Source organism: Aspergillus japonicus, assembly GCF_003184785.1.
Source record: "Aspergillus japonicus CBS 114.51 unplaced genomic scaffold BO86scaffold_63, whole genome shotgun sequence".
NCBI lineage: Eukaryota > Fungi > Ascomycota > Eurotiomycetes > Eurotiales > Aspergillaceae > Aspergillus > Aspergillus japonicus.
The window spans coordinates 111,608-138,744 of record NW_020291700.1 but is presented as its reverse complement, the minus strand read 5'-3'; the positions used below and the strand labels follow the sequence as shown (position 1 = coordinate 138,744).

The following is a 27,137-nucleotide window of genomic DNA, read 5'->3' as shown; positions in this document are numbered from 1 at the left end:
TCTGGTGATCAGTGCAGGTCCTTACATCTATATCCATCTACCATGCGATGTACTGAATTTGAAACAATCAAGTTTGTTCTTAGCTTGACATGCTTCCAGATTGATTTCCCATGATCGATGCCAACTTTTAGACTTGCCTACGGTCAACTTTCTATGAATGACAAACCCTTGATGACTAGATTATCCGCCTTGAAAATTGGGCAACTTAATTACTATTGTATCGTCTTATGCCATCTTTCTACGTGATGAACGCACAGGTGATTATATACTTGCGGTGCCACAGACAGAAATGAAGCAAGAAAGAGACCAAATCGACCTTGAACACACCACAACTATCATTTTGAGGATAGCATTGATACGAGCTGATAATCAAAGTTGTATCTTCACTTGAGATACAATATAGAAGTGACACAGGGTCGAGAACAATAGCAGTGCACGTGAAGCCCTAGCCCTTATCGGAAATTGCCTGTTTGGGCTGTTTGTTTATCCAACTGGAACGCCTCCGTCCCCGTGACTGAACCTCCGCAACTGGAATAACCATCGCTGGCACCAGAGGATTATCAAGTCTGGCTCTTCAGAAACACCGCCGCCAAACACGCCGAAACGGTTCTGGAAACGACCACACCGTGTCTGATCAATCTCCATGCCACCGACCTAGAATGAATTTGCGACATTGATCGATTTCCTATCATAACCGACCGAAAACTTCTCAATAAGGTCTTGCCAGGCTTACCCCTCCCTCCCCCACCCACCCAACCACCATGCCTAGCAGAGTTCCCGCCCGTTCAGCTTCTGCCTCGACGCGCAAGAACTCCGCGCAACCATCCGCTTCCGGGCGCGCAGCGTCGGTGACGCCTTCATTCGCTATTCCCGATGAGCCCGCCTTGCCCGAGGCAGTCCCCACCCTGCGACGAGATATCTGTGCCATCTTCGCCGACGCCCAACGTTCGACCACTGGACACCGAAAACTTGTGGTGCGCCTTCGCAAGCTCCAGGAGTTCTGCTGCGGCATCACGCAAAAAAGCTCAAAGAAGGATGGAAAGCGGGAACAGAGTCGTTCGGAGCTGGTGCTGCCGTCCGAGGAAACAATCCCCGAGAAAGAGTTCAACATAGAAGTCGGCCGCTGCGTGCTGCGCATTCTGCCTGTCAAGAAATCAGAGCCGGTAGGCGACCGGATCCTACGGTTTTTGGGCACATTCCTGCACCAAGCCTCCGAGAAAGACGCCGAGTTGTTTGCGTCGAACGAGAACGACGACGACCTCGAAAATGTAACAGAGACCCCGACTGCCCGCTTGACCACGACCTTGGTCAACCTCATTATACCCCTGTTGGTCGCGAAGGATAAGACCGTTCGGTTTCGCGCGACCCAGATCGTCGCGCATATCGTCAACTCGCTCGAGACGATAGATGATGACCAGTATCACGCTATCCGCCACGGCCTTCTGAAGCGCATCCGCGACAAGGAACCCGCTGTCAGAGTGCAGGCGGTGATGGGACTGGGCCGACTCGCCGGCAATGACGATGACGACGATGATAATGATGAGAGCTCCCGTGCAATCCTGGAGAAATTGGTCGACATTATGCAGAATGATACCAGTGCCGACGTGCGGAAGACGCTACTCATCAACCTACCGCTGGTCCCGGCCACCCTCAAGTATCTCCTCGAACGAGCCCGCGATCTCGATGCACCGACCAGACGAGCAGTGTATGCGCGTCTACTCCCTAGCCTCGGCGATTTCCGACACTTGTCGCTGTCAATGCGAGAAAAGTTGCTGCGCTGGGGCCTGCGCGATCGTGATGAGAGTGTCAGAAAAGCGACGGGCAAGCTGTTCTACGATCGCTGGATCGAGGACTGTGCTGGTACCAACAAGGATCCCGAAGCTGGACCCGTGGGCCAGCGTTCTCCTCCCGACACCTCGGCGCTTCTCGAGCTGTTGGAGAGAATCGATGTGGTCAACTCCGGTGTGGAGTCGGGGATTGCTCATGAAGCTATGCGTGGCTTCTGGGAGGGCCGCCCCGATTACCGAGAAGCCGTGGTCTTCGACGAGCCCTTCTGGGAATCTCTGACGGCAGAATCTGCCTTTCTCATCCGCTCATTCAACGACTTCTGCCGCGTCGAGAACGAGGGCAGGTATGACAAACTCGCCGATGAGAAGATACCCGAAGTTACGGCGCTGGCATTCTATCTACACAAATACATGACTAGCCTTCTGCAGAAGAAGAAGTCCGTCAAAGAGGCCGGCGATGCCAACGAGGACGACGCCGTTGAGAACGAATTTATCGTGGAGCAGCTGCTGCATATTGCTATGACTCTCGATTACAGTGATGAAGTTGGCCGTCGCAAGATGTACTCTCTCTTGCGCGAGTCTTTGGCCGTGTCGGACTTACCTGAGGAGTGCACAAAACTTACTGTCGAAACATTGCGGTTTGTTTGTGGACCGAATGCTGCTGCGGAGAACGAATTCTGCAGTGTTGTTCTTGAAGCTATTGCCGAGGTGCACGACACAATCACTACGGAGGACAGCTTCGTTTCTGCTAAGTCGGAGATCAGCGATGCCAGTTCGTCTCGCGCCCGATCGGAGACACCCCAAACCGAAGATGAGAAGCCTTTCAACAAAGAGGAGGCTAAGGCGAAGGTTCTTCGAGAGATTGTGGTGAATATGAAGTGTCTTCATATTGCCCTCTGCATGCTGCAGAATGTCGAAGGCAATCTTCAGGCCAATATGAACTTAGTAACCATGTTGAATAACCTGGTTGTCCCTGCCGTGCGGAGTCACGAGGCTCCGATTCGTGAGAGGGGTCTTGAGTGCCTGGGACTTTGTTGCTTGCTGGACAAGGTAAGTTTTTTCATCTGCATACCTGCGAGAACCCTAGCTAATTAGTGCATGCAGACCCTGGCGGAAGAAAACATGACTCTGTTTATCCACTGCTACAGCAAAGGGCACGAACTTCTGCAGGTCACTGCCATCCACATTCTTTGCGACATGCTGGCTACGCATCCCACCTTGCTCACCCCCGTGACTCAATCCGATGGAGAGACGGTAACACCACCGGTCTTCCAAAAGCCGTTGCTGAAAGTCTTTGCCAGGGCATTGAAGTCCAGCTCCCCGAACAGCGTGCAGACGGCCGCCGCCACTGCCCTTTCCAAATTACTACTTACAAGCGCTTTCAACCCTGGCGGAGCTAATGTGCCACCAGCCATTCAGGAGTACAACCAGGCTGCTATCGAGACGCTTCTGCATTCACTTGTTGTTTCCTTCTTCCACCCTCGCACACGTGATAACCCTGCGCTTCGACAGGCCCTCGCCTATTTCTTCCCCGTCTACTGTCATTCTCGACTGGAAAACGCACAATACATGCGCAGAGTGGCCGTGCCAGTCGTCCGGGCGACGTTAAACGCCGCCGAAGAATACTACTCGCTGGAAGCTGAGGAAGACAGTGATGGTGATATCGACGAGACAGTCGGACAAAGAGAGCTGAAGGCCCTCATGAGCGGTGTGCTGGGCATGTTGGCGGAATGGACCGATGAGCGGAGAGTCATTGGTTTGGGCGGAGAGAAGGTCCTTGCGGGCCAACCAACTAGCTCGACAGCATGTGGCTTCGTTCATCTGGAGCTGGTGAAGGATATCCTCGAGCGGGTGCTAGGGATTAGCACAGGCACCAATCGCTGCTCGAAAGAAGAGAAGAAGCTTCTCTTCTCCCTTCTCAGCAAACTCTACATTACGGCACCTGTGGTTCCCTCCCGCGCTGGATCTCGTGCTCCCGAAGGCGAGGACCCATTGCGTTCCAGTGTGCGCAGCACACAGCCGGAGGTCTCCCCCGAGAACGCCGCTCTCGCTCAGGAGGTCAAGGAGCTGCTAGACGAGACGATCGAAGAGGGGCTGGCTGCCGAAGCCGCCAGCCGCAATGCCCTGGTCAAGGTGAAGAACTCGATCCTCAAGCTGTTAGCGGCCGCCAATGGTCGTCCTGCCAGTGTGCGGATGCGAGAAGGCGACGAAGGCGACAGCGATGTCATGAGCGTGCGATCGATGAGCGTGCGGTCCGGCAGCGTGCGGCCCTCCATCGAGCCGGGGGCGATGCGTCGCGGATTCTCGGTTGAGCCGAGCATCATTGAGGAGGAAGACGAGAACGAGGACAGTCACACGACGGTGATCAAGGCGGAAACTCGCGACGAGTGATTTGTTGATTTCTGGTCTGGTTGGATTGGCGTTTTCGGATTTACGTCGGCGGGAGGGGGGGGGGGTTCCTTGGCTGGTGTATCAGCATGATGGGATTTATCATTTGTACCTAGTTTTTATTGTCTTTTCTTTTTATTTTTCGGTGACGAGTGTAAATGATGTAATGTTTGCACAGTGGAAATATTTCTGGTGACCTTTTGGTTTCTCTACTTGTGTATATGAGTTTTTTGACTTGAGGGTGACGCGGATAGTCTTATCCCGGATATGCTGGGAGGAGCAGTGATCCTGAGGGCTCAAGGAGGAGGTGGTCCGGTGGGACAGTCTAGTGAGTTGGTGACCCATCCATTCATCGTACAGTCTCCCCCCCCCTGCTAGTGGCAGTGGCAGTTCAGACTGCCATGGTCAAATAATGGCGCGACGCGACTCTTGGCTGCAGGTGGAGGAGAGCAAGACAACGCGTCTCACCACGGTTGCTGACATTCAGTTGATGCAGCTTGAGGAGTGAAGCTGTCACCCATGGCTCCCTCAATGTTGATCCAGCAAAAACCACGAGTCAATGATTTCGACTCTTGCCCATGGACAAGCGAGACAATAATATTGGACTAATTGAAGATGCATTCATGATTCGGAACTGGAACCTCCGGCTGGAAGCCAGACCGGCGGGCGGTGGATCCGGGGGTCGCTTGTCAATTGGCTGATGTCGACTGTCTTCTGCTTCTTTGGCGGTCTCTCTCGGATAAGCAGGCAGTAAGGCGACAGTTCAGTCAGGTTTACCCGCGTCCGTGGAAAGTCCCCGTGGGACAGAAGTACGATGTCTTCCGTAACTCAATCTTCTTGCTTTGGCAATTCAACATTTTTTTGCTGACATTCGGTCGGTCTGCATGGGCAGAATGATCGCCATTGGTAGGGTGTTCATAGCAATGAATTCCAATTGCATCCATCATTGACATCAAGAGCTCTAGGTAGTACCTTTGGTAGATCTACCGGCCAACAATTTACACTCAGCGCCTCCTTCCTGCCTGTTGCTGCTTTAGGAGGGTGGGCCGGTTGGTCAGGTGATCCGCTCACCCTTCAACGGCTACACCCACCCCGTCGATTCGTATCTATAAACTAGATATAATTAGGTTCCTCAGATCCATCAGAACTACCGGCATTATCTTGACCAGCTGCATATTGTTCATTTGCCTGCCTGATAAAGTCGTCCCTGAATTCCCTGGCCAGGTCTTGGGCATTTCGATAGGCCGTTATACCCTGCTGATAAGTATCTGGGTCACTATGCAATGCCCATTGCCCAGCCTGGGTCATCACATAATTGGGATCTGGATCATTATTGTCTGTAGGTATTGTAAGGTGAGTTATGTACAGCCCTAGCAATTCATTGTTAAAAGTAGCTGCCATAGTATAGGCGTTATTATTATAATAGTCCGGCTTATTGCTGCTCCTGTCATGCCCATATTGCTGCAGAGCATGCATAGCTCGTGCCCCCAGAGCAGCGGCATAACAGGCCTGGCGTTTCAAGCACGGCGTAGCTTCCATCATGACCTGTCTCGAGGAAGAAGTTTGGTGCTGCTGGACGGTTGGTCCGACGCGTGGGAACAATCTTGTTACTCAGGTCTTCCCGGATGTTGTTGTTCAGCTGGTTCGGGGGCGCGCCATGGTAAAACTCAGGCGCAGCATTAGCTAGGGTGCCATCTGTTAGAGGAGCCAGATTTGTGAATGGGTGATTGCCGCCATCTTCGAAGGAGTCTTGCTGCGAGCCTTGAAGGAAAGGAAGAATTCTCTTGACAACCCGCTGCGCACCAGAAGTCTTGTCGTTGACTGTAGTAAAGTCTTCGTATTCTCTCTCTAAGGAGCTTTCTAATATTACCATTGAAGGTCGAGAGTTCCGTAGTCTTCTTTGGATTTCTGCAATTTTGGCCGGCTTCGATGGCTTCGTACCGTCTGGATATGTACCAGATGGCATGAAGATACCATGGTCGTTGAGATGTCCCTCGAAGTGGCGGTCGTACGCCGTGCTTCCCTTGATGCGTGTGCGCGTCGGGATGGAATCATCAGGAGCCATAGAGTACTGATCAAAGTGGGCTGGTTCGGGATACTATAAGCAAGGCTGATGAGTATATAACTGCACTGCTTCACAGATCGTTATCGGGAGAAGAATAGGCAGACAAACTCACATCTCTACTATCTGATAGATCCGGTCCTCTACAGCGGGAAAATCTTTTGACTTGTTTACGCGAGCAGTAGAACAGTTGCGCAAAAAAAAAGGAGCAAAGGTATGAGGGATAGAAGCGGAGCCTTGGTATAAGGATAAGGATCTATTTCGTCGGTTGGCTTCTCTTAACGCGCTCTTGGTTAACCACAGCTTAGGGAGTTCCTCCAAAATAATGGAGGAGGATGGAAAGAGTGGTGCTTTTGTTGTTGATGCTGCTGCTTGAAGGATGACATAAAGGGAATATATGTAGATAGAGCAGCTAAAGAAGAGGTTGCAACTGGTAAGAAAGAACAATGGTGTTGTAGCGGGAATATGTAAGATAGAGTAATCAAGGAAGAAGTTGTGAGTTGTAAGGAGAACAGCAGTCTGGAGGGCCTTTAAAGAAAGTACGAAGATAAACAGATGATTGTGACAGAAGTATGATTGGCCGCATTCTAGATGAGAACAAAGAAGTCGCATCAATACAAAGCACAAATCATTTCAATCACTCGATTGTGCTGCTACCACCCACAGTTTTAGTCAACCATCTATAAGTTATCTGATAGCAAGGGCAACTGAATGATTGTATACATAAGCCTGGCACCATAAGGTGAGGGATGCTATATCTGGCAAGATAGTAGGTGATGAAGAGGTATAAAACCTAGAGTAATATATTTTGTTTTTTTTCAAGATATATAGTATGAAATGGTATAACTATAAAAATATACATATATTTAAAAAACGATCTAGCTTTTATTTATTTAAACTTTTACTAACAGCTGCGTTCGGCTTCTATTTATACATATATATATCAAGTTCTAATGTATGGTACTATAAAGCATACACTGACAAAACTAATTTTGGAATTCTACTGCCTAAGGCCTACAAATATAACTGCTAAGCTGCCTTGAGAAGTCTGCCTGCCGGCGGCTTGCGGCCGTTCTGAAGTTCTTGTCCCTATAAAAATGTTATTATCACAACGCGTTCCCAGTGAGCAAGCAGAACAAGCCTTTTTCCATACAGATAAGGCAGCAAGGCCTCCCGAAGCCTCCGTGGGCTCCCTGAGCACGCGAGGCAGCAAGGCCTCTCCAATCTTAGGCTTTCAACTTACTTACAGTTTTAAACCAAATAAAGTAAAATCTAGATCTTCCTTTTTATTTTTTATATAGGATTATATATAGTAAATCAAGGATGAGCTATTATCATTCATTTTATACATTTCCTCTACAAAAAATAAGCAGTTTTGTTGATTTAGTGACATTGTTGGCATATGTGCTTTGTATGGGAGTTTGGTGGGAAACGCGCGTGGTCGGAAGGTGTGTGAGGAACTTCAGAGTACTCCGTAGTAGCATGGGATTGACAGAAATTAAATTTCTTATATTTGACTATTTCCTTTCAACTTCAATTGATAGCAACAATTCCTGACTTGACCTCGTTGTGGTGGTGAAAAATTATTAGGGAGGAATTGGCGACCAGAGACGGAGGGAGGAGTGAGTATCCGTAGGTTTTCTTTTAATCTCGACGCTCCACCAAAAACAACATCCGGGCCTGGGGACTTTCTTTTTCCTTCTCTCTCTCCTCCTTCCTCAATCGCTCTCTCACTCTTACTCTTTTGCTCTCTCTCTCTCTCTCTCTCCCTCACTCTTTCTCCTCTTCTCCTCCTCCTCCTTCTTCCCCCCTCTCTCTTTCCCTCCCTCCTCTTCCCGTCCGCGTGTCTTTTTCTTCCCTTCCACGACGGTCATTTCTCCCCGAGTCGTGAAAATCGTGTAGCCTGCCGGTCCTTGCAGAGACACGTTTTTTTTTTTTACCCTTTCCCTTCCCTCCCCCCTTTCTCCGACCCGTCCGTGGTTCTTTCCCACACCCACCCCCTCCCTCCACCAACCCCCTGCTGCCCGCTCCGTTGGCGTGAGAGGCAGTGACCGATCCAACAACACCTTGAGCGATGGCCGCCGTATCAGCTCCCACTCCTAAGCTGGATCGCTACATTGTTATCCACGTCGCAACCACCTGCGATGAACATGGCGTCTACGTCACTAAGGATTCCGCCGAGGTGATTGAGTTGGGGTGGATCTTGTTGGACACCAAAACCTGCGAGGAGGTATGCATGAATCTTATTCTATTTTATCTGATCTCGCTCGAGTCCTGCTCGTCCAATTCCAGCCTTCTCGTTGCTGCGCCCCTCTTCTGATCACCCTTGCTCGATTGCTGCGTTGCTGCATTGCTGCATCTCCCCTCAACCTCAACCAACCCAATCCCACCAACCCCCAAAGGACTTCCGGCCGTTACCCGGAGAGAACTTGCCTCCAATTCAACCATCGTGTTTGCTGACTCGGCGTCCCCTCTAGTTGCACCATGAGAGCGTGCTCGTCAAGCCTGTCAACACCCCCATCACGCCTCTCTGTAGTAAGTCTACCCAATCAACTTCAGCCTCGTCCGCCAATTCCCCCTCCCCGTCAGCCTCGATTCCTTCCCCTTCCCTTTCCCTGTCCTCTCGGATACATCGGTTCGTTGGTTCAATGGCTGACGTTTCTCGACAGCGAGCCTGACAACTTTAACATGGGAGCATGTTCGCTCCGCAGGTACTTTCCGCGACGCCATCAGCCGCTTCGACGCCTTCGCCCAGGAACACCTCATCAGCAAGAACCTCGAATTCGCCTTCGTGACATTGGACTCGTGGGATCTCCGTGTTCAGCTGCCTCGCGAGGCCCGTGACAAGGCCGTCGTGCTCCCCGCATACCTCCAACATTCGCGGACGTTCGACCTTCGCACCGAGTATCAGCGATGGCAGACTCACCACCCCGAGTCTCTGCCCTTCGGCCCCAGCTCTCTCTCCAACATCTGCGCCGCTCTCGAAGTCGAACCCGTGCAGTCCTCCGCCCCCATCAAGCATAACCTTCCATTCCACTTGCAGGCTTTGGCCCCCGCATCGCCGCGGAGAGCCATGGAAGAAGCCATTACGCTGGCCCGGGTGCTTCGTGGCCTGATCCGGAAGTCTCAGCCTCCCCATGAACATCCCGAGATCCTGACTCGCCCTATGGATGCCAGGGCCGATGTCCGGGCGTTCCTGACCGAGCGCAGCAAGGTGCTTCACCTGAGCGGTCTGCCCCACGATACTACGCAGTCGGAGCTGGAGAGTTGGTTCACCCAGTTCGGTGGACGTCCCATCGCGTTCTGGACTCTCCGCACTCCTGACCAGCACAAGCCCACCGGCACTGGATTCGCGGTTTTCTCGTCTCACGAAGAGGTAAGAAATTGAAACCAAGTACATGTCACATCGCTTTTCTGACCATCATCCCAAAGGCCGCTGAAAGTCTGTGCATGAACGGGCGTGCTCTCAACGAAAAAGCCATTGAGGTCTCTCCTTCCTCTAGCCGGGTTCTCGACCGTGCTGCTGAAATCTTGACGCCCTTTCCACCTTCGAAGAACCGCCCCCGTCCTGGCGACTGGACCTGCCCTTCATGCGGCTTCTCCAACTTCCAGCGCCGCACCGCCTGTTTCCGCTGCTCCTTCCCCGCCATGGCCGCTGCCCCTGATCCGATGGGATACGGTTACGGTTACGCTCCCCCTTCCATGATGCCTCCTCACATGGGCCACGGTGGTCACGGCATGGGCCACTCCCGCGGTATGGGCGGCAACGGTGGCGTGGTTCCGTTCCGCGCTGGTGACTGGAAATGTGGATCTGAAGGCTGTGGTTATCACAACTTTGCTAAGAACATCAACTGTCTCCGTTGCGGTGCCCCGCGGTCTGGCGCTGCTGTCGTCGCTGACTCGGCTTTCCCCTCCCCCATGGACCCTCCCACTGGCTTCGGCATGGGTCCCAACTCCATGACGAGCACCCCCGCTCCCGGAGGTTTCACTGGATCGGCCGGTGGCTTCGGCGGGTTCAGCCAGCAGTTTGGTGCTCCCCCTAACAACTATGCCCTGCCCTCAAGCTTGGGCAGCACCCCTAGTGGCTACGCCCCCATGGGCCAGATGAATGCCGGCTACGGTTCCTCGAACACCTCCCACTCCGCGGCTTCATTCTCCAACCCCGCCGCCCAGGCCGCTTTCACCGGTGCGGATCACACCACTTCCACGAGCGCTTCCAACGGTGCGTTCTACGGCAATGACGGTGCGAGCGACCCCTTTGCCTTTCTCTCCACCGGCCTCGGCGGATTGACTGTGGGCGAGGATGGCCACTCTCGTCGCAACGGGGCTGGTGCCAACAAGTCCCCGGCTTAACCGGCCAGGAGGCATATATTTGTCATTTTCTTTTCTACGGTTGTTCCTCACGTTTTTGTCCATATGGAGGGCTGGAATATGTTGGTATATGTGACGGTTGATATTCGTTGATGCGCATTTGTATAAGGAATTCTGCAGTTCTGGTGCATTCGGTTGGGAGGAGCAGGCCGGTAGCGTGTCGTCGTTTCAACGGGTTTGATCCTTTTTGTTTCGCCTGGTCTCGTTGCAGACCTTATCACAGACATTTTTTTTCGGTATGTCTTACTATTTGCGCCATTGGAAGCGATGCTTGAGGATATAGAAGCCCGTCCTGGTAGGGTTGACGCTTCTGTTCCCAGGAGTTTGCTGCGTCTTCATCAGCCGGGAGGCATTATATTTGCCCCCCCAGAGATTTTCCGACGCTTCGGAATTCACGTATGAATCCGCTGGCACTTTGTGCGATTGTTTATTTCTGCTATGGGGAAACCTTCCGAGGTGGGCTTCGCCGGAGGTGGTGGCCGACTGGATGTGGATTGTGCTCGAGCATGGCATTGCATTCTAGATTTTGTCTTTCTTATTGGTTTTCCGCATTCATCTGCGCTCTTCGACAAGCGGGTTCATTGGAGAAACACAGGTATTGAATCACACGGGTTGGGATACAATGGAACGGACTCTCTTGGGGGTGTTGGGGTTGGGGTATTCCTTTTGAGCCAGCAAAATCTTCATTCAACCAGCGAAGGTCGATTGGGAGTCGTGACGTGCGACCAGAATGTTCTGAATGTCCATAATTGTCTTGTCATTTTATTGTTCTCTACATATTGATGATTTAAAAGTCTGCTGTATTGTTCGATTATCTGTGGCCAGCCTTATGCAGTCCGTAAGAAGCTTGGGAGGAATGATTTCAGATCATAAAATATTCAAATTGTTGTCACGAAGACAGGGTGGTTGGTTGTTGATGCCGGCTCAGGCAAACGGAGGTAGCGTCATGGCCGGCTAGCCGCGCGCCTAGCGCTTGGGAGCTCTGAAGGCAGCGGCGGGACTCGCGTCCACCTCCATCTGTCATCGCCCAGGCCGGAGACCCTCAGCCAGCTCTTTACGACCCCAGACCACTAATTGCATCTTCTAACGATCTGTTCTTCTCCTCCTCCTCCAGTATATCCGATAATCTTGCACCCCGTGCTTGTTACCCATCATGTCCGGCTACGATCGAGCTCTTTCAGGTAAGCCAGATCCGACCGAACCTAGCTTAGCTGAAGCTCCTACATCATCGACCCGAGGGGACTAGGAGCAAGTGAAGATGGATTGCTAATTTGTAACAGTATTCAGGTACGACCATTATGATACTTCTTCTCAGAACTGTGATTAACTCTCGTCATCAGCCCTGACGGGCACGTCTTCCAGGTGGAATATGCCATGGAAGCTGTTAAGAGAGGTACGTACCTCCACCTCCTCCGTCAGGCGTCGAGCACGACCAGCACCTTAAACCTCATCTTTCTGACACCTCCCCCGGCCCTTGATCCTCTCAACCTACGTGACACTAACGTATGTGACCCAACCGGACAGGTACCTGCGCCGTCGGCGTAAAAGGCAAGGACGTGGTGGTCCTCGGCTGCGAGAAGCGCTCGGCTCTCAAGCTCCAAGACACCCGCATCACCCCCTCGAAGATCGCCATGGTCGACAACCACGCCGTGCTGGCGTTTGCCGGCCTGAACGCCGACGCCCGGATCCTGATCGACAAGGCCCGCCTGGAGGCACAGTCGCACCGCCTGACCGTCGAAGACCCCGTTACCATCGAATACATCACCAAGTACATCGCCGGGGTGCAGCAGCGGTACACGCAGAGTGGAGGTGTGCGGCCCTTCGGGATCAGTACGTTGGTGGTGGGCTTTGATCCCAACGACCGCACGCCGCGGCTGTACCAGACGGAGCCGTCGGGCATCTATTCGGCCTGGTATCTTTCCCCCGCCTTCTCTTCTTGAGTATCTCGTTTCTGTGTGGTAGCTGGCAGTGAATGCGAAGAAGTGACCGGGTTGGCTAATGACGTGTTGGTGGGATACAGGAAAGCCAACGCCATCGGCCGCTCCAGCAAGACGGTCCGCGAGTTCCTCGAACGCAACCACCAGGATGACATGGACCGCGAACAGACCATCCAGCTCACCATCAAGTCCCTGCTGGAGGTGGTGCAGACGGGCGCCAAGAACATCGAGGTAGCCATCATGGCGCCCGGCCAGGCGATCGAGATGCTGCCGGATGACCAAATCGAGGCGTACGTCAAGAGCATAGAGACGGAGAAGCAGGAAGAGGCCGCCAAGAAGAAGACGGCCCGCGGCGGGACTACGACGGCGGCGATCCTCACTCGCCCTGGTGGTGGTGAGACCGGTGAGTCGTCTTGAGTTGGAGAATTCTAGATGAGAGAGAGATGAAGACAATAGTGGTTTTACTTTATCCCCTAAGCGCTGTGCTATGTTCGAACCAATGAAATACTTGTCATGAAAGGAAAATTGTTACTTTTGGCAGTGAACGTGTAGTTCAAGTCGTAGTCTATACGGTTGTTCTCTGGTATGAAGGAAGTATGAACCAGAGGAGAGAAATATACAACGCCCACCCTCAACACCAATTCGAAGCAAGATAAACAAAGAGAAAGTAAAGTAGCATGAAATCGTAAATCTTCGTGAAAAACCCCCCCTGCTTTCCCCCATCCCAAACCTGGACAGGCAGAAGCGAATCTAGTTCTAACCCAACCGATCCGAAATATCCTTGAAATTAAAGATGGATTTCTCCTGATGTCCGCGAACCCGATCGTCCTTTAGCATTCTACGCGAGGCATGATGCGTTAGCTTAAATCCAATCAAGCTTTCTCTCTCTCTCCCCCCCTCCCCTCCCCCTTTTCCCCTCCATCTCATTTCCCACCGGAGTGGGGCAAGAAAAGCCGCCTCCCCTCTTAGAGAAAGAAAAGGAGAAAAAAAAGGGAGAACAGAACGGATGAACTCAACCGCAGGAATAAGAAAGAAGCATACCTCGAATCCACTCGCGCATCCTCGCCTTCCACGTGGAGCGTCGGGGTCGGCGTCACCGCCTCGATCACGAAGTGGTTGTCGCAGTGGGGACAGTATTCGTCACTAGATTGCGAGGAGTATCCGTTAGGTTACGTGTTTTGTTTTTCCCGGGTAGCTTTATAGAAGGACGCACATACCTCTCGTCGAATTCGGCCGTGTCCTTGCGGAAGCATTTCTTGCATTTCTTGCAGGCGAAGACCTGTTATTTCCCCCGGCGATTGTTAGTGGCTTGTGGGTTGTTGGGCGGGGGCGTTGTGCAGGGAGTTGAGGGGTGGTGGTGTGTGGGTTTGGGACGTCCTTTGTGCTTTGTTGTGAAGGAGTGCGGGGATGTTGGGGTTTGGTTTGTTGTTGGGAGTAGGAATTGAGGGGATGTAGGGTGTGTATTGTCAACGGTGTAGAGGTGGGAAACGGGCGAAGAGGATGTACCATCTCACTGGCTTTCTGGAGGGGATGTCTTTCGGTCTCTTGGTGGCATTCGGCGCAGTCGAACCATTTCTTGCCTGTGGTTTTCCCATGATACCTTAGTTTCGGAGTTTTCGAAGCTGAACGGAATATCGAGACTTACAGCAAGGGGATCGGATTGCCACTTGGGCGTTGAGGACGTGTTTGCTATAGTAGGTCGAGAGATGAGGTTATTACTTGTGGTTGCGGTTGCGGTTGCGGTTGCGGTTGCGGTTGCGTCTGCGGGCTGCGGGCTGCGGGCTGTTTCCTTACCACATGGTTGTTCGATGAGGTCTGTGAGGGCTGTCTGGGCTTGAGATTGGAGTTCGGAGGTGTTGTTGAGATGCTAAGTAAAGGACTGTTCTATTTCTGTCTTGTATCGTGCAGTTTGGAACTGGAGCTGAGGCGGAATAATGAAGCCGAATGGAGAAGACGCGGAGGGGGGGGAGAGGGAGGCTAAAAATAAAAAAAGAAGCCAATAAATGACGGATCCAAACCGCCGGCTGTCATTCCGCCTGCCCGCCATTCTTCCTCTCCTCTACTCTCCGTACTTACTATGGACTATCTAGGCATTCGTCTCCAGAACTTCAACAACTACTTCTTCTGACCACACTCAACGCGACTCTACTTTACCTCAACCTCCTGTTTGTTGTTCACCGTGCATTGCTGGAGACGACGCCCTGGTCTCGCAGTGTCGAGTCCTCATCTCCTTTCCCTCCCTCGTCTTTGTCGATCCACCCTAAACCACCAGCGTTCTTATTTGGTTGCCTCGAGTCGTCGTCGTCTTCTTCCGTTGTGCTTCTCCCCTCCCCTCCCCTCCCCCCCACTCTCCCGAACTCTCCCTCCTTCCTCTGCTTCTCTCCCCTCCATTCGTTCAACATCAATTAAATTTCCTCCGACATACAAACTCTCTCATATAATCTCTTCCGCCGGATTGTCTGTGGCTAGCTACAACCGCACAGCTGGGTTTAGTTCTCATCCCTCCTCGAATTTCCCCCTCCTTTCCCCCCCTGCTGTTCCTCCGCACTTCCTCCACTCCCTTCCGCCTGGAGCTCCGCCACAATCGTCACAGAGCCAAATCGCCCTCCCCTGCCACCTCCATTATCCTATCCATTACCGGTCTTCGATCTCTCCTGCGCCCTCACCTGGTCACCTCCAGCCAGCATTATATCGCCTACCGCGATTGGCTGCCTATGAACTATATTCTCCCTAAGATTCTGTGTCGGATCGGTTGTCATGGAGGGAAACGGTCAGAAGAAGGACGGCACGGATAATGCCCACATTGTATGTCCCAGATACAGAACCTCCGGCGGGGACCCAAGCTAAACTCTCTAATCTAAATAGAGACCTGTATCCTCTCTGCTTTCGCATTTCGAGAACTTGTCGCATCGCCGAGCTCCGTCCGCCGCCGCAACGAATGGCACACGCGACACCCCTTCCTTCCTACGGACCCTTGAACCCGGCGACGACGTCCGCTCGTCTTCGCGAGCCTCCCTCGATCTGTCTCGGTCATCACATACGCCATGGGAATCCACACCCGAATTGAACAGAAGTCACGGGTCTTTGCACGGCAATTGCATCCCCCCTCGACCCGGACGCACTCCCGGGGTCTCCCCTGGGCGGCGGCAGGATAGGCCCATGTCTCTGAGCCTGCGTTCGTCGCCGCAGCTCCCACCAACCTTGACAGTTGACTCTCCTCGATCTCCTCCACGGGGATTCGGATCGCTGGCTGAGCATGAAGAGCATGCACAATTCTCCCGCAGTCCTCTCAACGCGTCTAGGGAGTCGTTGCCTACAATCCCGCAGGGAGGCCGTCCGACGACCCCGGTCACATCGCGCTTTCCTACAGAACCCAAGGCAGGGAGCCTCTCTCCGGGGCCCACGGGCTCGATGACTAGTGGCCGTGAAAGCCCGAAGGACCATCATGGGAAGAGCGCATCCCTTCCGCCTCCGGTGAACCGGGTGGACAAGCCCAAGATTCCCGTCAAACCGGCCGCATTGTCCCATCACGAAGGCAGCTCGCTCACGACTCCGCAGCCTGAGCGTGCGCCCGCGGATGACCGCATCTCGCCATTCAGCACCCCACCAAGTAGCCCCGAGAAAGACTCTCCAAAGCGGAATCCGCCTACTTCGAGCGGCATACAGCTTGCGCGCTCCCCCTCTCGCCGTTCGCCCTCGCAGCCGCCAGCAGAACCCCCGCGTCATCGCTTTGAAGAACGAACCTCTACACCCCAGCCTCCTCTATTCCGCGAGCCTTCATTCACACAACGGCACTCTGTTGCAGAACCTCCGCGCGAGACTAGACCATTATCCGTGCAGATTCCTCCAAGACCGTCGCTCCCAGCAGAACCTCTATCTGCCGTGCCACTTTCTGCGAACCGGATACCGATGCATGACGGTTTCTCAGAACGTCCGGGACTGCCTCCACGGCAACCGTCGATTGCGCGAAGAGGCGGTCCGTCACCCTCGCGATTGTCCATCCAACGAGAAAATTCGGTGCATTCAATCCCACCGCCGACGCCACAACGGGAGTCGCGGTACTTGGACAGCCCGGCATTCTCCATGCCGCCTCCGACGCCTAACCGGGAGTCGCGGCAATTGCGTCGGGACGAACTCCCCACTCCGACAACGGTCCAGCGCCATCCGTCGATCGCCCGAGAGAATAGACCGGGGCCGCCTCCGGCTGTCCCGGAAAGACCAGTGGTGGAGCGCCCTCTTGCAGAACGGCCTGTGGTGGAACGGCAGTCAGTGCGTGTCCAGAGTGAGGATGAACAGAACCTAGACAGCGTTCCCGTTGCGCGTAATGACTATCCGGACGCCTCGACTGCCAACAGACGCCCGCCACTTTTGAAGTCTGGCCCAATGGAAATTAATACACGGTACGACACACGACTCATGGATGTGTGTGGAAAGCACGTGTGCACCACCGGGTATATCACACGAGTGTGGGATCTCACAACGGGCGAGCAACTCATGAGTCTCAGTCATGGGGAAACGGTCAAAAGCTTGTCCCTGGCCTTCAAGCCTGGTGTTGGACTGGAAGATGAAGGCCAGCGCGTATGGCTGGGTACGAATTCTGGTGAATTACATGAGGTGGACATTGCAACCGGGTCTATTGTAGCATCGCGCTCGTATCCGTCAAGGAAAGAAGTCGTCAAGATCCTTCGTCACAAAAAGGAGATGTGGACCCTTGATGATGAGGGTCGGCTATTGGTTTGGCCACCGGATGAGAACGGCACTCCCAACCTTCAATACAGCTACCACAACCCTTATGATCGGGTTGCGCGCGGACATACTTTCTCCATGGTAGTGGGCGATAAGCTCTGGCTGGCTGCGGGCAAGGAGGTACATGTGTACCGGCCCAATGCGCGGGACGATATTTCGTTCAAAGTACTCAGCAGGCCGCTGGGCGCGCATCATACTGGTGATGTCACGTCTGGCGCGTATACTACTCGAGACGGCGGCCTTGTCTATCTTGGTCATTCGGATGGCAAGGTGACGGTTTATTCTGCCAAAGATTACGCGTGTCTCGCAGTGGTGAACGTCAGTGTCTACAAGATCAACTGTCTGGGAATAGTCGGGGACTACCTGTGGGCAGCGTACAAAACCGGCATGATCTACGTCTACGATACGAGCACAAACCCCTGGACAGTCAAGAAGGACTGGCGTGCCCACGACAGCCCTGTGAGCGGGTTCTTGTTGGATTCGAGCAGTGTGTGGACGATGAACCGCCTCCAAGTGACTTCACTGGGTGACGATAACTGCATTCGTTTGTGGGATGGTATGTTGGAGGATGATTGGTTGGGTGAGTTACCATTTCGGGGATTGTTACTGGCCTTTACTGACCCGAGCATAGAGACCCGGATGCAAACCAGAGACGTCGAGTTTTGCAACTTCCGTGAGATCCATGCCGCAGTTATCACCTGGAATGCTGGTGCTTCGACACCTGGCAGTGTGCGGACGTCATCGTTTATCCAAGATGCCATTCATCCTGAGAATCCCCCGGAGATTATAGTCTTTGGTTTCCAGGAACTGGTGGATCTGGAGAACAAGAAGATCACAGCCAGTATGTGCATTTCATCCTCGATTAGAATTCAATATGGTATCTTGGGAGTACTAATTTGATTCCAGAGAGCCTTCTCCTGGGCAGCAAGAAGAAAGACAGCGGGGACAAGGAACACATGAGTCGGCAGTATCGGGTGTGGATGGAACATCTGACACGCTGCATCAACGATTGCATGCCGCTGGAGGAATCGTATGTGCTGTTGCATAGTGCGAACATGATCGGACTCTTCACGTGTGTGTTCGTCAAACACAAGGAGCGGCAGAGAATCACGGATATCAGTGCATCTGAGATCAAGCGGGGTATGGGAGGATTGCATGGCAACAAGGTAAGCCGTCTTGGGCATGCATGTAGGAGTAGGACTGACGATGTAGGGTGCTCTTCTGTTCCGCTTTACGCTGGACGACAGCTCCATCTGCCTGGTGAATTGCCACTTGGCAGCCGGCCAGACGCAGACAGCCCACCGTAACAACGACATCGCGGCGATCCTCGAGGCGGAGTCGCTTCCCGCGGAGCCTAGCCTCGCTGCACGCGCGAACCGCTACGTGAGTGGTGGTGACGGATCGATGATCATGGACCATGAGATCTGCATCCTCAATGGTGATCTGAATTACCGAATCGACGCCATTCCACGGAATGTGATCATCGACGCGGTCCGCAGCAACAACCTCACGAAGCTCCTCGAGCGCGACCAGCTGCTCGCCTCGCGGCGCAAGAACCCTGGCTTCCGCCTCCGGTCCTTCAACGAGTCCCCCATCACCTTCGCCCCGACGTACAAGTACGACGTCGGCACCGACGAGTACGACTCGAGTGACAAGAAGCGTGCCCCAGCCTGGTGTGACCGGGTTCTGTACCGTGGCCTCGGCCGGGTTCGACAGCTCGAGTACCGTCGCCACGAGGTGCGGGCGTCCGACCATCGGCCCGTCAGCGCCGCTTTCAAGCTCCGTATCAAGACCGTGTTGGCCGCGGAGCGGGAGGCCGTCTGGGATGCCTGCCAGCAGGAATTCTCCCGCGAGAAACGTCGACTGGCCTCCGAAGCGAGGTAGGATTTTCTTTATGTCCCGTATTCTGTTGTGTAATGACTAATAAATGCTCCAACAGTATCGAATATCTCATCACCGTCCTGGGCACCGAACCGCAACAAGCCCGGTCTTTGATCATGGGCAATGGGAATTAAACCTGTTTTTTGTGTGGTTGGATTCTTTGGGATGTTCTCGAGGAGGTCTAACCTCAGACCCTGCCCTCCGCGACCCAGCGCAGCACTACAACCAGGCATAGCGTTACACCGCTGACGTGTGTATATGACTAATGATTCACGATAGACATGTATTTATCATGATAGGAGAAGAGGGGGCTCTTTAGAAGGAGGTATGGCATTGTTTGAAGAGGACGAAATACTTAAATTAATATTGGGATGGTTGGGTGGTGGGTTGATTGAGGCAGTGTATTTGGGTGTTAGCCATTGTGGGAAGACCAGCCAGGGAGAGAGATAGATACAGAGAACGGTGGATGGGGTGTATATACTACTATTACTATTTATTTATTTGTTGATCTTTTTCTTCTTTTGTTGGGGGTGGAGGAGTTGCCGGTCCACACATAGACGATGATTCACTATGGAGTATTCTATTCCTATTCTACGGTTGATTGAAGGATTTGGCAGAGAGTCAATTTCATAATCTTCTCCTCTTCAAAGTCATCTTGAGTTACCAAATTGACAACTCATGTCAGCCGAGCTTAGTCCAAGTTCCTCAAGTTCCTCGACTCCGAACAATCTGTTGCAGTCTCACCGTCTGATACCGCTGCTGCAATTTTTCACTCCATATACAATCGATTCACCCAGCTCCGACCTTCATCTAAGCAATTGCGCTCACAGCATCCAAGAGATCGGATTAGGTTGAGGACAAACCTGAATCACGGACGATATACCATGGGTAAAGAAAGCTAATCCAGCCACAGTGTGATTGACGATCACATTTCGGAGGATATCAGAGTCGGTTAATTATGCAGGACCCAGCATCCTCTTAGTCTTCTGGCAACAGCTCACAGCATAAGCTCCAGCAACAACAGCCAACAACAACAATCCCCATGGCCAGCCAAGCACAGCAACACCAGGCAGACAAGATCGTGTCCCTCGCAAGCCGTGTCATGTCGCTAGCCCAGCGACACGCAGCCGCCACGCAGGAAGGCGGGGATGGCACCACCGCACGGGCAGCGCTGTGCACTGCGTGCGAGGAGCTGGCTGTCACCATCACGGCCCCCGAGGCGTGGCTGTGCCAGGCCGCGGCGTCGTCGCACACGGCCGCCGCGCTGGCGATCCTGCTGGAGACGGACATCATCACGCGGCTGTGTGAGACGGCTGAGCCGGTGGCCGGTCCGACCCTTCTGAAAGACGTTGGCGACAATGCTACCCCTGCGCTGTTTCGTGAGTTGATCTACCCTCGGCCCCCAGTCCTCAAAGATATGCCCGGGGAGTACCTCCCCGGCCCCCCCGCTGACAGAAGATAATCTTTAGGCTGTGCACTGAGACAATGCGCCGCCAGCCATCTTTTGGACGAGCCTGTCCCCGGCCATTTCCAGCGCAACCCGCGCACTGAGCTTCTGCATGATCCCTACATCCGGGACTGGATTCATTACCTGTCAGTCCCCGGGTCCAATGTTCGTGACAGACTAGCTAGGGGGTTCTCTAATGCACCAGCATGGTAACAGGGTGGACGATGGTCTGCGCTGCGCATCGTGGTTGTCGCGGTATGCCGCGCAGAACGACTACCATATCGCGGACGAGCGACATCGAAGCGCCTTCGGACTGGCTTTTGATAGTGAGTTTTGACAACTATTCAAAGCTGACATACCTTTGCTAGAGACTACCTCTAAGCAATGACTAATCCTGGGATAAAACCACCAGCAAACACCCCCTGCTACGACTACTACCACCAACTCGACCCGCCGCGCGGCCAGCGCTTCGGCAACGCGATGGAGGGCTACTTCCGCATGAACGCGCCCACTCCTATCGAAGACATCATAGCCTTCCCCGCCGTCTGCCCGGAAGATGGAGTAGTGGTCGACGTGGGCGGCGGCCGCGGCCACCACTCCCTGCGCCTGGCGCAGAGATACCCGCGCATGCGCTTCATCGTGCAGGACTACGCGAACGAAGCTCCGAGCGCGTCCAGCATCGATCCCGACCCCGGACTCCGTGAGCGGGTGCGCTGGATCAAGCATGATTTCTTTGATGAGCAGCCTGTGCGGGGGGCGGGAGTGTATCTTCTCAGTCATATATTGATGGATCATCCTGATCGGTAGGTCAACACCCTTAGGATGTGGGGTATAGTTCTAATCAACGGTCTGGGACAGGGAAAGCCAGAAGATCCTGGAGCATCTCGCGGAGGCCATGGACGCCCGCTCGACCCTGCTGGTGGACGACTTCTTCGACCCCGGGGACAGGCGGTTCGGCTCGCCGCAGGGGAATACCCTGGCGTTGCATCTGATCGCGTGCCGGGGGACGGCGTTTCGGACGATGGAGCAGTGGACGGCGCTGTTTGCGCGGGTGCCAGTGTTAACGGTGGTGGAATGTCGGATGCTTGAGCATGGGCGGGTGGTGATGAGGGTCTCCAGGAGGGATGGAGTAGAATAGGTGTGGATGAGTGAGCCATCTCGCTTCAATGGGTACGATAAATGGAAAAAGGGTTATACCCATGAGTTAGGGATCGCGTTGACAGTTTATGGTTGCATACATAGGGTCATTGCAAGCGCCCCCGAGGAGGTCCGAAGGATCATATGGTTCAACCCAGTGGCGGCCGCGGTTCCTTCACATCATTTGATGAGGCCCCGTCGGATTTTGCGGCTTTAGGACTTTCCTCTCCTAAACCCTACCCTGCATGGATTTCCCTTATAACTCAGCGACCCCGGCCTCACGCAATTGCCCATAAATTGTTTTGGACACTGAATGAAAGAATTCCCAGCTTACAGTCTTGTGAGCGAAAGAATCGACCTCAGGTGTCTGGCAATCTTACTCAGGTAGTATACGGTCCAATACTCAACGGCATCCATACCCACCGCCGCCGCCGCAGTATGTCCCCACCAGCACTACGCCCCGGATATCCCCTCGCCTGGCGCGCGGGCAGCGTCCTCCTCGCCGGAGGGGGCCTCTACGCCACCTACAGCCTTTTCGCCCAGCGCGCGCACGCCGAGGCCCCCGAAGCCCAGGCCCCGGCCCCAGCCCCGACCCCGCGACCGGTCTTCTCCCGGTTCGGCCCGACCACGCTGCGGGTGCAGGCCGTGCAGGAGGTCAACCACAACACGAAAAAGCTGGTGCTGGCGTACCCCGACCCCGAGGCGAGGAGTGGACTCCAACCGATCTGTACGTTGCCTGCTTTTGCTTTCCCTTTTGACCCATACCCGGAAAACAAAAGAAAAAAACAACAAGGAAGCTAACTGGAGTAATCCGAGCGACAGCCTCCCTGATAACCCTAACCCATCCCCCGGGCCGCTGGCTCCCGCTCCCCCGGCCATACACCCCGATCAGCGACCTGGGTACGTTGCCCTCCCTATCCTACCTGCCTACCCCAATCCTCCCCACCCAACAGCTATCCTCACTAACGAGCCCCCCCCAAATGGACAGACGAAAAAGGCCACCTCACCCTCCTGATCAAAAAATACCCCCACGGCCGCGCCAGCAGCTACCTCCACGCCCTCCAACCGGGCGACTCCCTGACCGTCCTCACCGCCCGGAGGGGGTACCAGCACTCAAAACCCAACCAGTTCTCGCACGTGTACCTGCTCGCCGGCGGGGCGGGCATCACGCCGTGCTACCAGCTCATCCGGACGATCCTGCAGGATCCAGCCGAGACGACGAAGCTCACGCTGCTGTTTGGGGGGAATACCGAGGCGGATTTGGTGCTGAGGGAGGAGTTGGAGGCGTTTGTAAGGAGATTTCCGGAGAGGTTGAGGGTGGTGTATACTGTTAGTCGGGGGAGGGAGGTAGGGGGAAGTTGGGGGCAGGGGGAGGGGGAGGGCAAGGGGAAAGGGGAGGTGAGGGAAGGGCGGATTGATGAGGCGCTGCTGCGGGAGAATCTTTTGAACAATGAGGGTCGGGTGAAGGTGTTTGTGAGTGGGCCGCCGGGGATGGAGAAGGCGCTGATCGGGGGTAAGGGGGAGGAGGGGGTGTTGCAGAAGCTGGGGTTTGGGAGGGAGCAGATTCATCAGTTCTAGGGGTGTCTTGGTTTCTGGGGATGTTATTGTGTGTTGCTTTTCTTGGGAAAGGTTGTCCAGGGGAATGATGGACAAGCATGAGATGATATTGACCGTGGTCAATGCCACAGGTGTATCTGTATCTGTATCTGTATCTGCAGTTTGTAAGGGAATGGAAGTGTCTTTGCACCGACTAATAGTGTACATACTGGCAAACAGTGTGAGTCTCCGGAGACTTGCCCTATGGCCTGGCTTACATAGCCCTTCCATCAGTTCCACTAAAGGACTGAAAGCACCTAGGATTTGAATGTTTGGAGTATATCTGTAGTTGTACACCAGAGTGAATAGACTAATGAAACCGCACGTTGAAAAAGATCTTCATACTTGGTGAACAAGTTCCTCACAGTCTTTCTGTGATTAACACACAGCCTCGATTCCGCAATATTTCCCTACAATCACACCCCGTCAATTCGACAAGAGAAACAGACCCTCGGCTATCAGCTATCAGCCCCCAACCCCCCAGGGCCCGGAACAAGTCATGCCGTCATCGTCCCGGAAACAGCGGGACCGACCCCCCACCCCCACCCCCACCCCCACTTCAGCCCTATGAACTCACATCCCCAGGACACGTAAAATAGCGTAGCTTCTGACATAGTGTGCCAACCCCTAACTTATCCCTTTAACATCGCACGTAGTCCAAAACCACTCCTCCCATATATCTCACCACGGAACCCCAAAAGTCCACCAAGCCACACATCCCACCTCACCCCAACCACTCCCCAAAATGACCACCCACCCCCTGGCCTACCGCACCGCCCAAGCCATCGGCTTCACCGGCGCCGCCTGGCTATCCGGTACGTGTCTCCGTACCCCCGTCCCAACATCCAACCCTATACCTACCCACCCTAAACCCCCAGCCCAATCCCCAAACTAACAAATCCCACAAAAGGAAACATCGCCTCCCAAAGCCTCATCACCATTCCCGCCCTCCTAGCCATTGACCCCGACCCCGACCCAACCCCTTACCTCACAGACCACCCAAACCACATTACAGCACCACCCACAGACCATCCAAACCACAATACAGCAACACCCACAACCCTCCGAATCTGGAAACGAATCTCCACCGCCAGCAGCACCCAGACCCCGCCGGTCGCCGCGGGCACCGCCGCCGCGTTCGTCTACCTCGCCTGGACGGTTGCGCGCGCCGTCGAGCCGCCGCTGCTGCAGCAGGTTCTGAGTAGCAGTAGGAGCATCGGTGGCTATGTCGGTCCCGGTTGGTGGTATGCGGCGGCGGCGGTGTTGACGGTGGGGGTTGTGCCGTTCACGGCGGTGGTGATGCGCGGGACGGATTGTGAGCTTGTGCGGTTGGTGGAGGGGGAGCGGGAGCGGGAGAAGGGGGCGGGGGCGGAGGCGGAGGCGGAGGCAGAGGCGGCGGCGGAAAGGACGAGCGGGTTGCTGAAGCGGTGGGCGGTGTTGAACGCGGTGCGGAGTCTGTTGCCGCTGGTTGGCGGGTTGTGCGGTTTTGCGGCGGCGGTGATTTGATTTTACTTGCCAAGTACAGTACTCGGTGGTGTGGATGGCGTTGGTGTTGGGAGGATATTTTCGTCGTGGTTCATGGATCTCTAGGCAGGCATGTTCGATTGTGGACGGATAGAATGCAAAAAGCCAGCTTCTATTTCTTCTGAGTTGAGCACGAGCAAGGAACACCCATCCCTCGCAACAATGACAGAACGGTGTCCTCCATATAAGCAGCTGCGCACAAGAGTAGAAGGAGACAGCAACAATCAGCAACAGATCCCACACCAGCAGATACCACCAAGCAGCACACGCAATTCTAACCAACCCTACTTCTTCCCCACCCGCGCAGACCGTCCAGTACCCCTCCCCCCACTCGCGTCCACCCGAATAATCCTCCCAACCGACTCACCAAACCTCAACGCGGTGTGATCCTCCCCCTTCCAAAGCTTCCTCACCACGTCTGGACACGTCGCAAAGTGCTGCGGGAGATCCGGGACCCGAAATGCGCGATCCACCCCCTTGCTCCCCGCGGACGTAGTGTTCCAGGCATAGTGCTCCTGCCGGTTTCGCGGATTGCGCCGGCTCTTGCCCCGGGATATCTCCCAGAACTTCGTGCACCCGTAACAGTACACCCCCGGCTCGGCGACGCGGGCGTGCGGGTCCCAGCACGGAAACGCCACGGTCGACCGCAGCCGCCTCTGGTACGTGTCCTGCAGCCGGTACATCCATTCTTGTGCGGCAGGTTCTTTGCGACTACTGCCTGATTGCGGCGGCTGCTGCTGCTGCTGCTGTTGATACATGAGTTGAGCGTGCGTCACGTCAATCAGCATTTCTGAGGTGTATTGGCCTTCGAGAAGATCAAGAAAACAGACGATCGGAAGATCCCACCGGCCCCTCCGAAGAAACGGGTAACAGGCAAACCCCACATCGAGGGCTGCGACGCGGTATGGATCGTGTCTCAAAACGCACTGCAAACACACCCGCGAGTGAGTGGGGATATAGAGAAAGGGGCCGAAGTCGGGGCAGGTTCGGCACCGGGGGTGGCAGAATTCGCGATACAATTGATGGACAGGGAAAAAATGGGTGCATTGGGCAATGTCAAGGCTCTCGAGGGTCTCTGCTGCATGGGCTCGGAGCATACGGTATTCGTAAAGAGAGTCGACCTGCCGGCGAATCATAGAGTTGAGTAAACGTAGGGTGCCCAGTGTAGTCATATCGAGGCGGAGGAAGATCATGTGCACTATCTCTGGCGGTAGTGAGGGCCATAGCGACCGGGAGGGCGGCGGGCGCCAACAAGGATGGCTGGCCACGCGGTTGCTGCTCCTGATATTGGGTTTGGTAGAGCCATCTGATTTCGTTGAGACGAGCGCGGGACACAGAAGAGTAGGGGTGAAGAAGATTCTTCCCAGGTCGGTCAAAACGGTACGCTAATCCGGAGGCCATGATTCGATCCGATCATTTGCGGTTGTTAGAAGCAGTTGCATTTCGACGGGAAGCGGCGAGAAGTTCCTCAACAACTCTGCGCAGATAGTTCAGCACGGCATAGTGCAGGGCCGTGGAGCCGGAATTGTCAGCGGCGTTGATGTTAGCCCCAGCCCGGATGAGCGCGAGGGCAGTGTGCTCACGATCACCCTCATCCGAGTCTGCATACCTGCTTTTCCGCCGCAGTTCGCAGGCTCGCAATAGCGGCGTTTGACCCTGGGCATCTCTTCTTTCGAGGTCGTGGCCTGCGGCGATGATGGGTGTCACCAGCCCGCGCCGGGTACAGATCTCGTGCAGTGCAGATGTCCCTTCCGCCAAGGGCTGATGCGGATCCGCGCCGTGAGCAAGCAGAACAGCCATGAGTTCTTCACTTTTCCCCGATGCTTCTCGGAGCGGGGTCTCGGTTCGGTCCTCTTGCCATGTATCCTTGCGATGTATACACGACACTGGGATCAGCGCCCGCCTTCAAAAGCAATTCTACCGCAGAGACATTCCCTGCTTGGATCGCGCAAGCGATTGCCGGTGGGCTTCCAAGGGACGGGCCTACCCCGTGGTCTAGTAGTCTTCGAATGATTGATAGATCCCGGTTGGCGCGTAGAGCGGCGTGAAGTGGCAGACCTTCGTTGACATCTGCTCCACACTTGAGCAGGACATCAAATGTTTCATTGCACCACAAGCTGAGGTCATAGGCCCCAATCTTTCCTGCTTCGAGTGCTGTTTGAAGAGGGTTTCTGCCTTTGTGCAGGAGCCCGGTATCGCCGTAAGTTCTAGAGTTCGTGATATAAGTGTCTGGGTGGCAAATAGCTACTGCTGATAATGTG

General features: G+C 54.4%; 12 protein-coding genes across 12 annotated transcripts; 7 read left to right on the top strand and 5 right to left on the bottom strand.

Moving 5' to 3' along the window:
* The first annotated feature begins 557 nt into the window (after window positions 1-557).
* On the top strand, window positions 558-4,231 carry BO86DRAFT_392133 (condensin subunit YCG1). The gene is made up of 2 exons (XM_025672742.1): window positions 558-2,837; window positions 2,892-4,231. Exons 1-2 carry the CDS (start codon window positions 762-764, stop codon window positions 4,176-4,178), a joined length of 3,363 nt encoding a protein of 1,120 aa, XP_025523951.1. The 5' UTR covers window positions 558-761; the 3' UTR covers window positions 4,179-4,231.
* A 1,057-nt stretch (window positions 4,232-5,288) lies between these two features.
* Window positions 5,289-6,240, bottom strand: BO86DRAFT_450602 (uncharacterized protein; the record flags this gene model as incomplete). Its single annotated transcript, XM_025676806.1, has 2 exons — window positions 5,289-5,636; window positions 5,701-6,240. The coding sequence occupies 2 exons, from the start codon at window positions 6,238-6,240 to the stop codon at window positions 5,289-5,291; spliced, it is 888 nt and encodes a 295-aa protein (XP_025523950.1).
* BO86DRAFT_199215 (uncharacterized protein) lies at window positions 6,127-7,007 on the bottom strand. The gene has a single exon (XM_025666738.1). It carries the CDS (start codon window positions 6,847-6,849, stop codon window positions 6,349-6,351), a length of 501 nt encoding a protein of 166 aa, XP_025523949.1. The 5' UTR covers window positions 6,850-7,007; the 3' UTR covers window positions 6,127-6,348.
* Window positions 7,008-8,053: 1,046 nt separating this feature from the next.
* On the top strand, window positions 8,054-10,776 carry BO86DRAFT_199138 (putative RNA binding protein (Arp)). The gene is made up of 4 exons (XM_025666737.1): window positions 8,054-8,467; window positions 8,715-8,772; window positions 8,907-9,613; window positions 9,670-10,776. The coding sequence occupies exons 1-4, from the start codon at window positions 8,312-8,314 to the stop codon at window positions 10,588-10,590; spliced, it is 1,842 nt and encodes a 613-aa protein (XP_025523948.1). The 5' UTR covers window positions 8,054-8,311; the 3' UTR covers window positions 10,591-10,776.
* Window positions 10,777-11,639: 863 nt separating this feature from the next.
* Window positions 11,640-13,058, top strand: pre6 (proteasome core particle subunit alpha 4). The gene is made up of 5 exons (XM_025672741.1): window positions 11,640-11,789; window positions 11,889-11,895; window positions 11,949-12,001; window positions 12,133-12,520; window positions 12,629-13,058. The coding sequence occupies exons 1-5, from the start codon at window positions 11,762-11,764 to the stop codon at window positions 12,960-12,962; spliced, it is 810 nt and encodes a 269-aa protein (XP_025523947.1). The 5' UTR covers window positions 11,640-11,761; the 3' UTR covers window positions 12,963-13,058.
* Window positions 13,059-13,301: 243 nt separating this feature from the next.
* Window positions 13,302-14,236, bottom strand: BO86DRAFT_321781 (CHY zinc finger protein; the record flags this gene model as incomplete). Its single annotated transcript, XM_025668359.1, has 5 exons — window positions 13,302-13,383; window positions 13,587-13,688; window positions 13,763-13,824; window positions 14,052-14,125; window positions 14,191-14,236. Coding segments are annotated over 5 exons (366 nt in total), but the record flags the coding sequence as incomplete, so codon positions are not given.
* Window positions 14,237-15,302: 1,066 nt separating this feature from the next.
* Window positions 15,303-19,306, top strand: BO86DRAFT_321679 (putative inositol polyphosphate phosphatase; the record flags this gene model as incomplete). Its single annotated transcript, XM_025668354.1, has 6 exons — window positions 15,303-15,350; window positions 15,411-17,871; window positions 17,923-18,132; window positions 18,198-18,457; window positions 18,504-19,171; window positions 19,231-19,306. The coding sequence occupies 6 exons, from the start codon at window positions 15,303-15,305 to the stop codon at window positions 19,304-19,306; spliced, it is 3,723 nt and encodes a 1,240-aa protein (XP_025523945.1).
* A 908-nt stretch (window positions 19,307-20,214) lies between these two features.
* On the top strand, window positions 20,215-21,864 carry BO86DRAFT_412657 (S-adenosyl-L-methionine-dependent methyltransferase; the record flags this gene model as incomplete). Its single annotated transcript, XM_025674669.1, has 5 exons — window positions 20,215-20,551; window positions 20,642-20,765; window positions 20,836-20,945; window positions 21,032-21,422; window positions 21,478-21,864. 5 exons carry the CDS (start codon window positions 20,215-20,217, stop codon window positions 21,755-21,757), a joined length of 1,242 nt encoding a protein of 413 aa, XP_025523944.1. The 3' UTR covers window positions 21,758-21,864.
* A 203-nt stretch (window positions 21,865-22,067) lies between these two features.
* On the top strand, window positions 22,068-23,544 carry BO86DRAFT_346071 (cytochrome b5 reductase family protein). Its single transcript, XM_025669233.1, has 4 exons — window positions 22,068-22,483; window positions 22,579-22,656; window positions 22,745-23,103; window positions 23,143-23,544. The coding sequence occupies exons 1-4, from the start codon at window positions 22,195-22,197 to the stop codon at window positions 23,332-23,334; spliced, it is 918 nt and encodes a 305-aa protein (XP_025523943.1). The 5' UTR covers window positions 22,068-22,194; the 3' UTR covers window positions 23,335-23,544.
* Window positions 23,545-23,986: 442 nt separating this feature from the next.
* On the top strand, window positions 23,987-24,969 carry BO86DRAFT_198902 (DUF1772 domain-containing protein). The gene is made up of 2 exons (XM_025666735.1): window positions 23,987-24,167; window positions 24,263-24,969. The coding sequence occupies exons 1-2, from the start codon at window positions 24,098-24,100 to the stop codon at window positions 24,856-24,858; spliced, it is 666 nt and encodes a 221-aa protein (XP_025523942.1). The 5' UTR covers window positions 23,987-24,097; the 3' UTR covers window positions 24,859-24,969.
* Window position 24,970: 1 nt separating this feature from the next.
* Window positions 24,971-26,312, bottom strand: BO86DRAFT_198965 (uncharacterized protein). Its single transcript, XM_025666736.1, has one exon. The coding sequence runs from the start codon at window positions 26,067-26,069 to the stop codon at window positions 25,161-25,163; it is 909 nt and encodes a 302-aa protein (XP_025523941.1). The 5' UTR covers window positions 26,070-26,312; the 3' UTR covers window positions 24,971-25,160.
* BO86DRAFT_403140 (ankyrin) lies at window positions 26,290-26,676 on the bottom strand (the record flags this gene model as incomplete). The annotated part of the gene is made up of 1 exon (XM_025673917.1): window positions 26,290-26,676. The coding sequence occupies one exon, from the start codon at window positions 26,674-26,676 to the stop codon at window positions 26,290-26,292; it is 387 nt and encodes a 128-aa protein (XP_025523940.1).
* Between the last annotated feature and the right edge of the window lie 461 nt (window positions 26,677-27,137).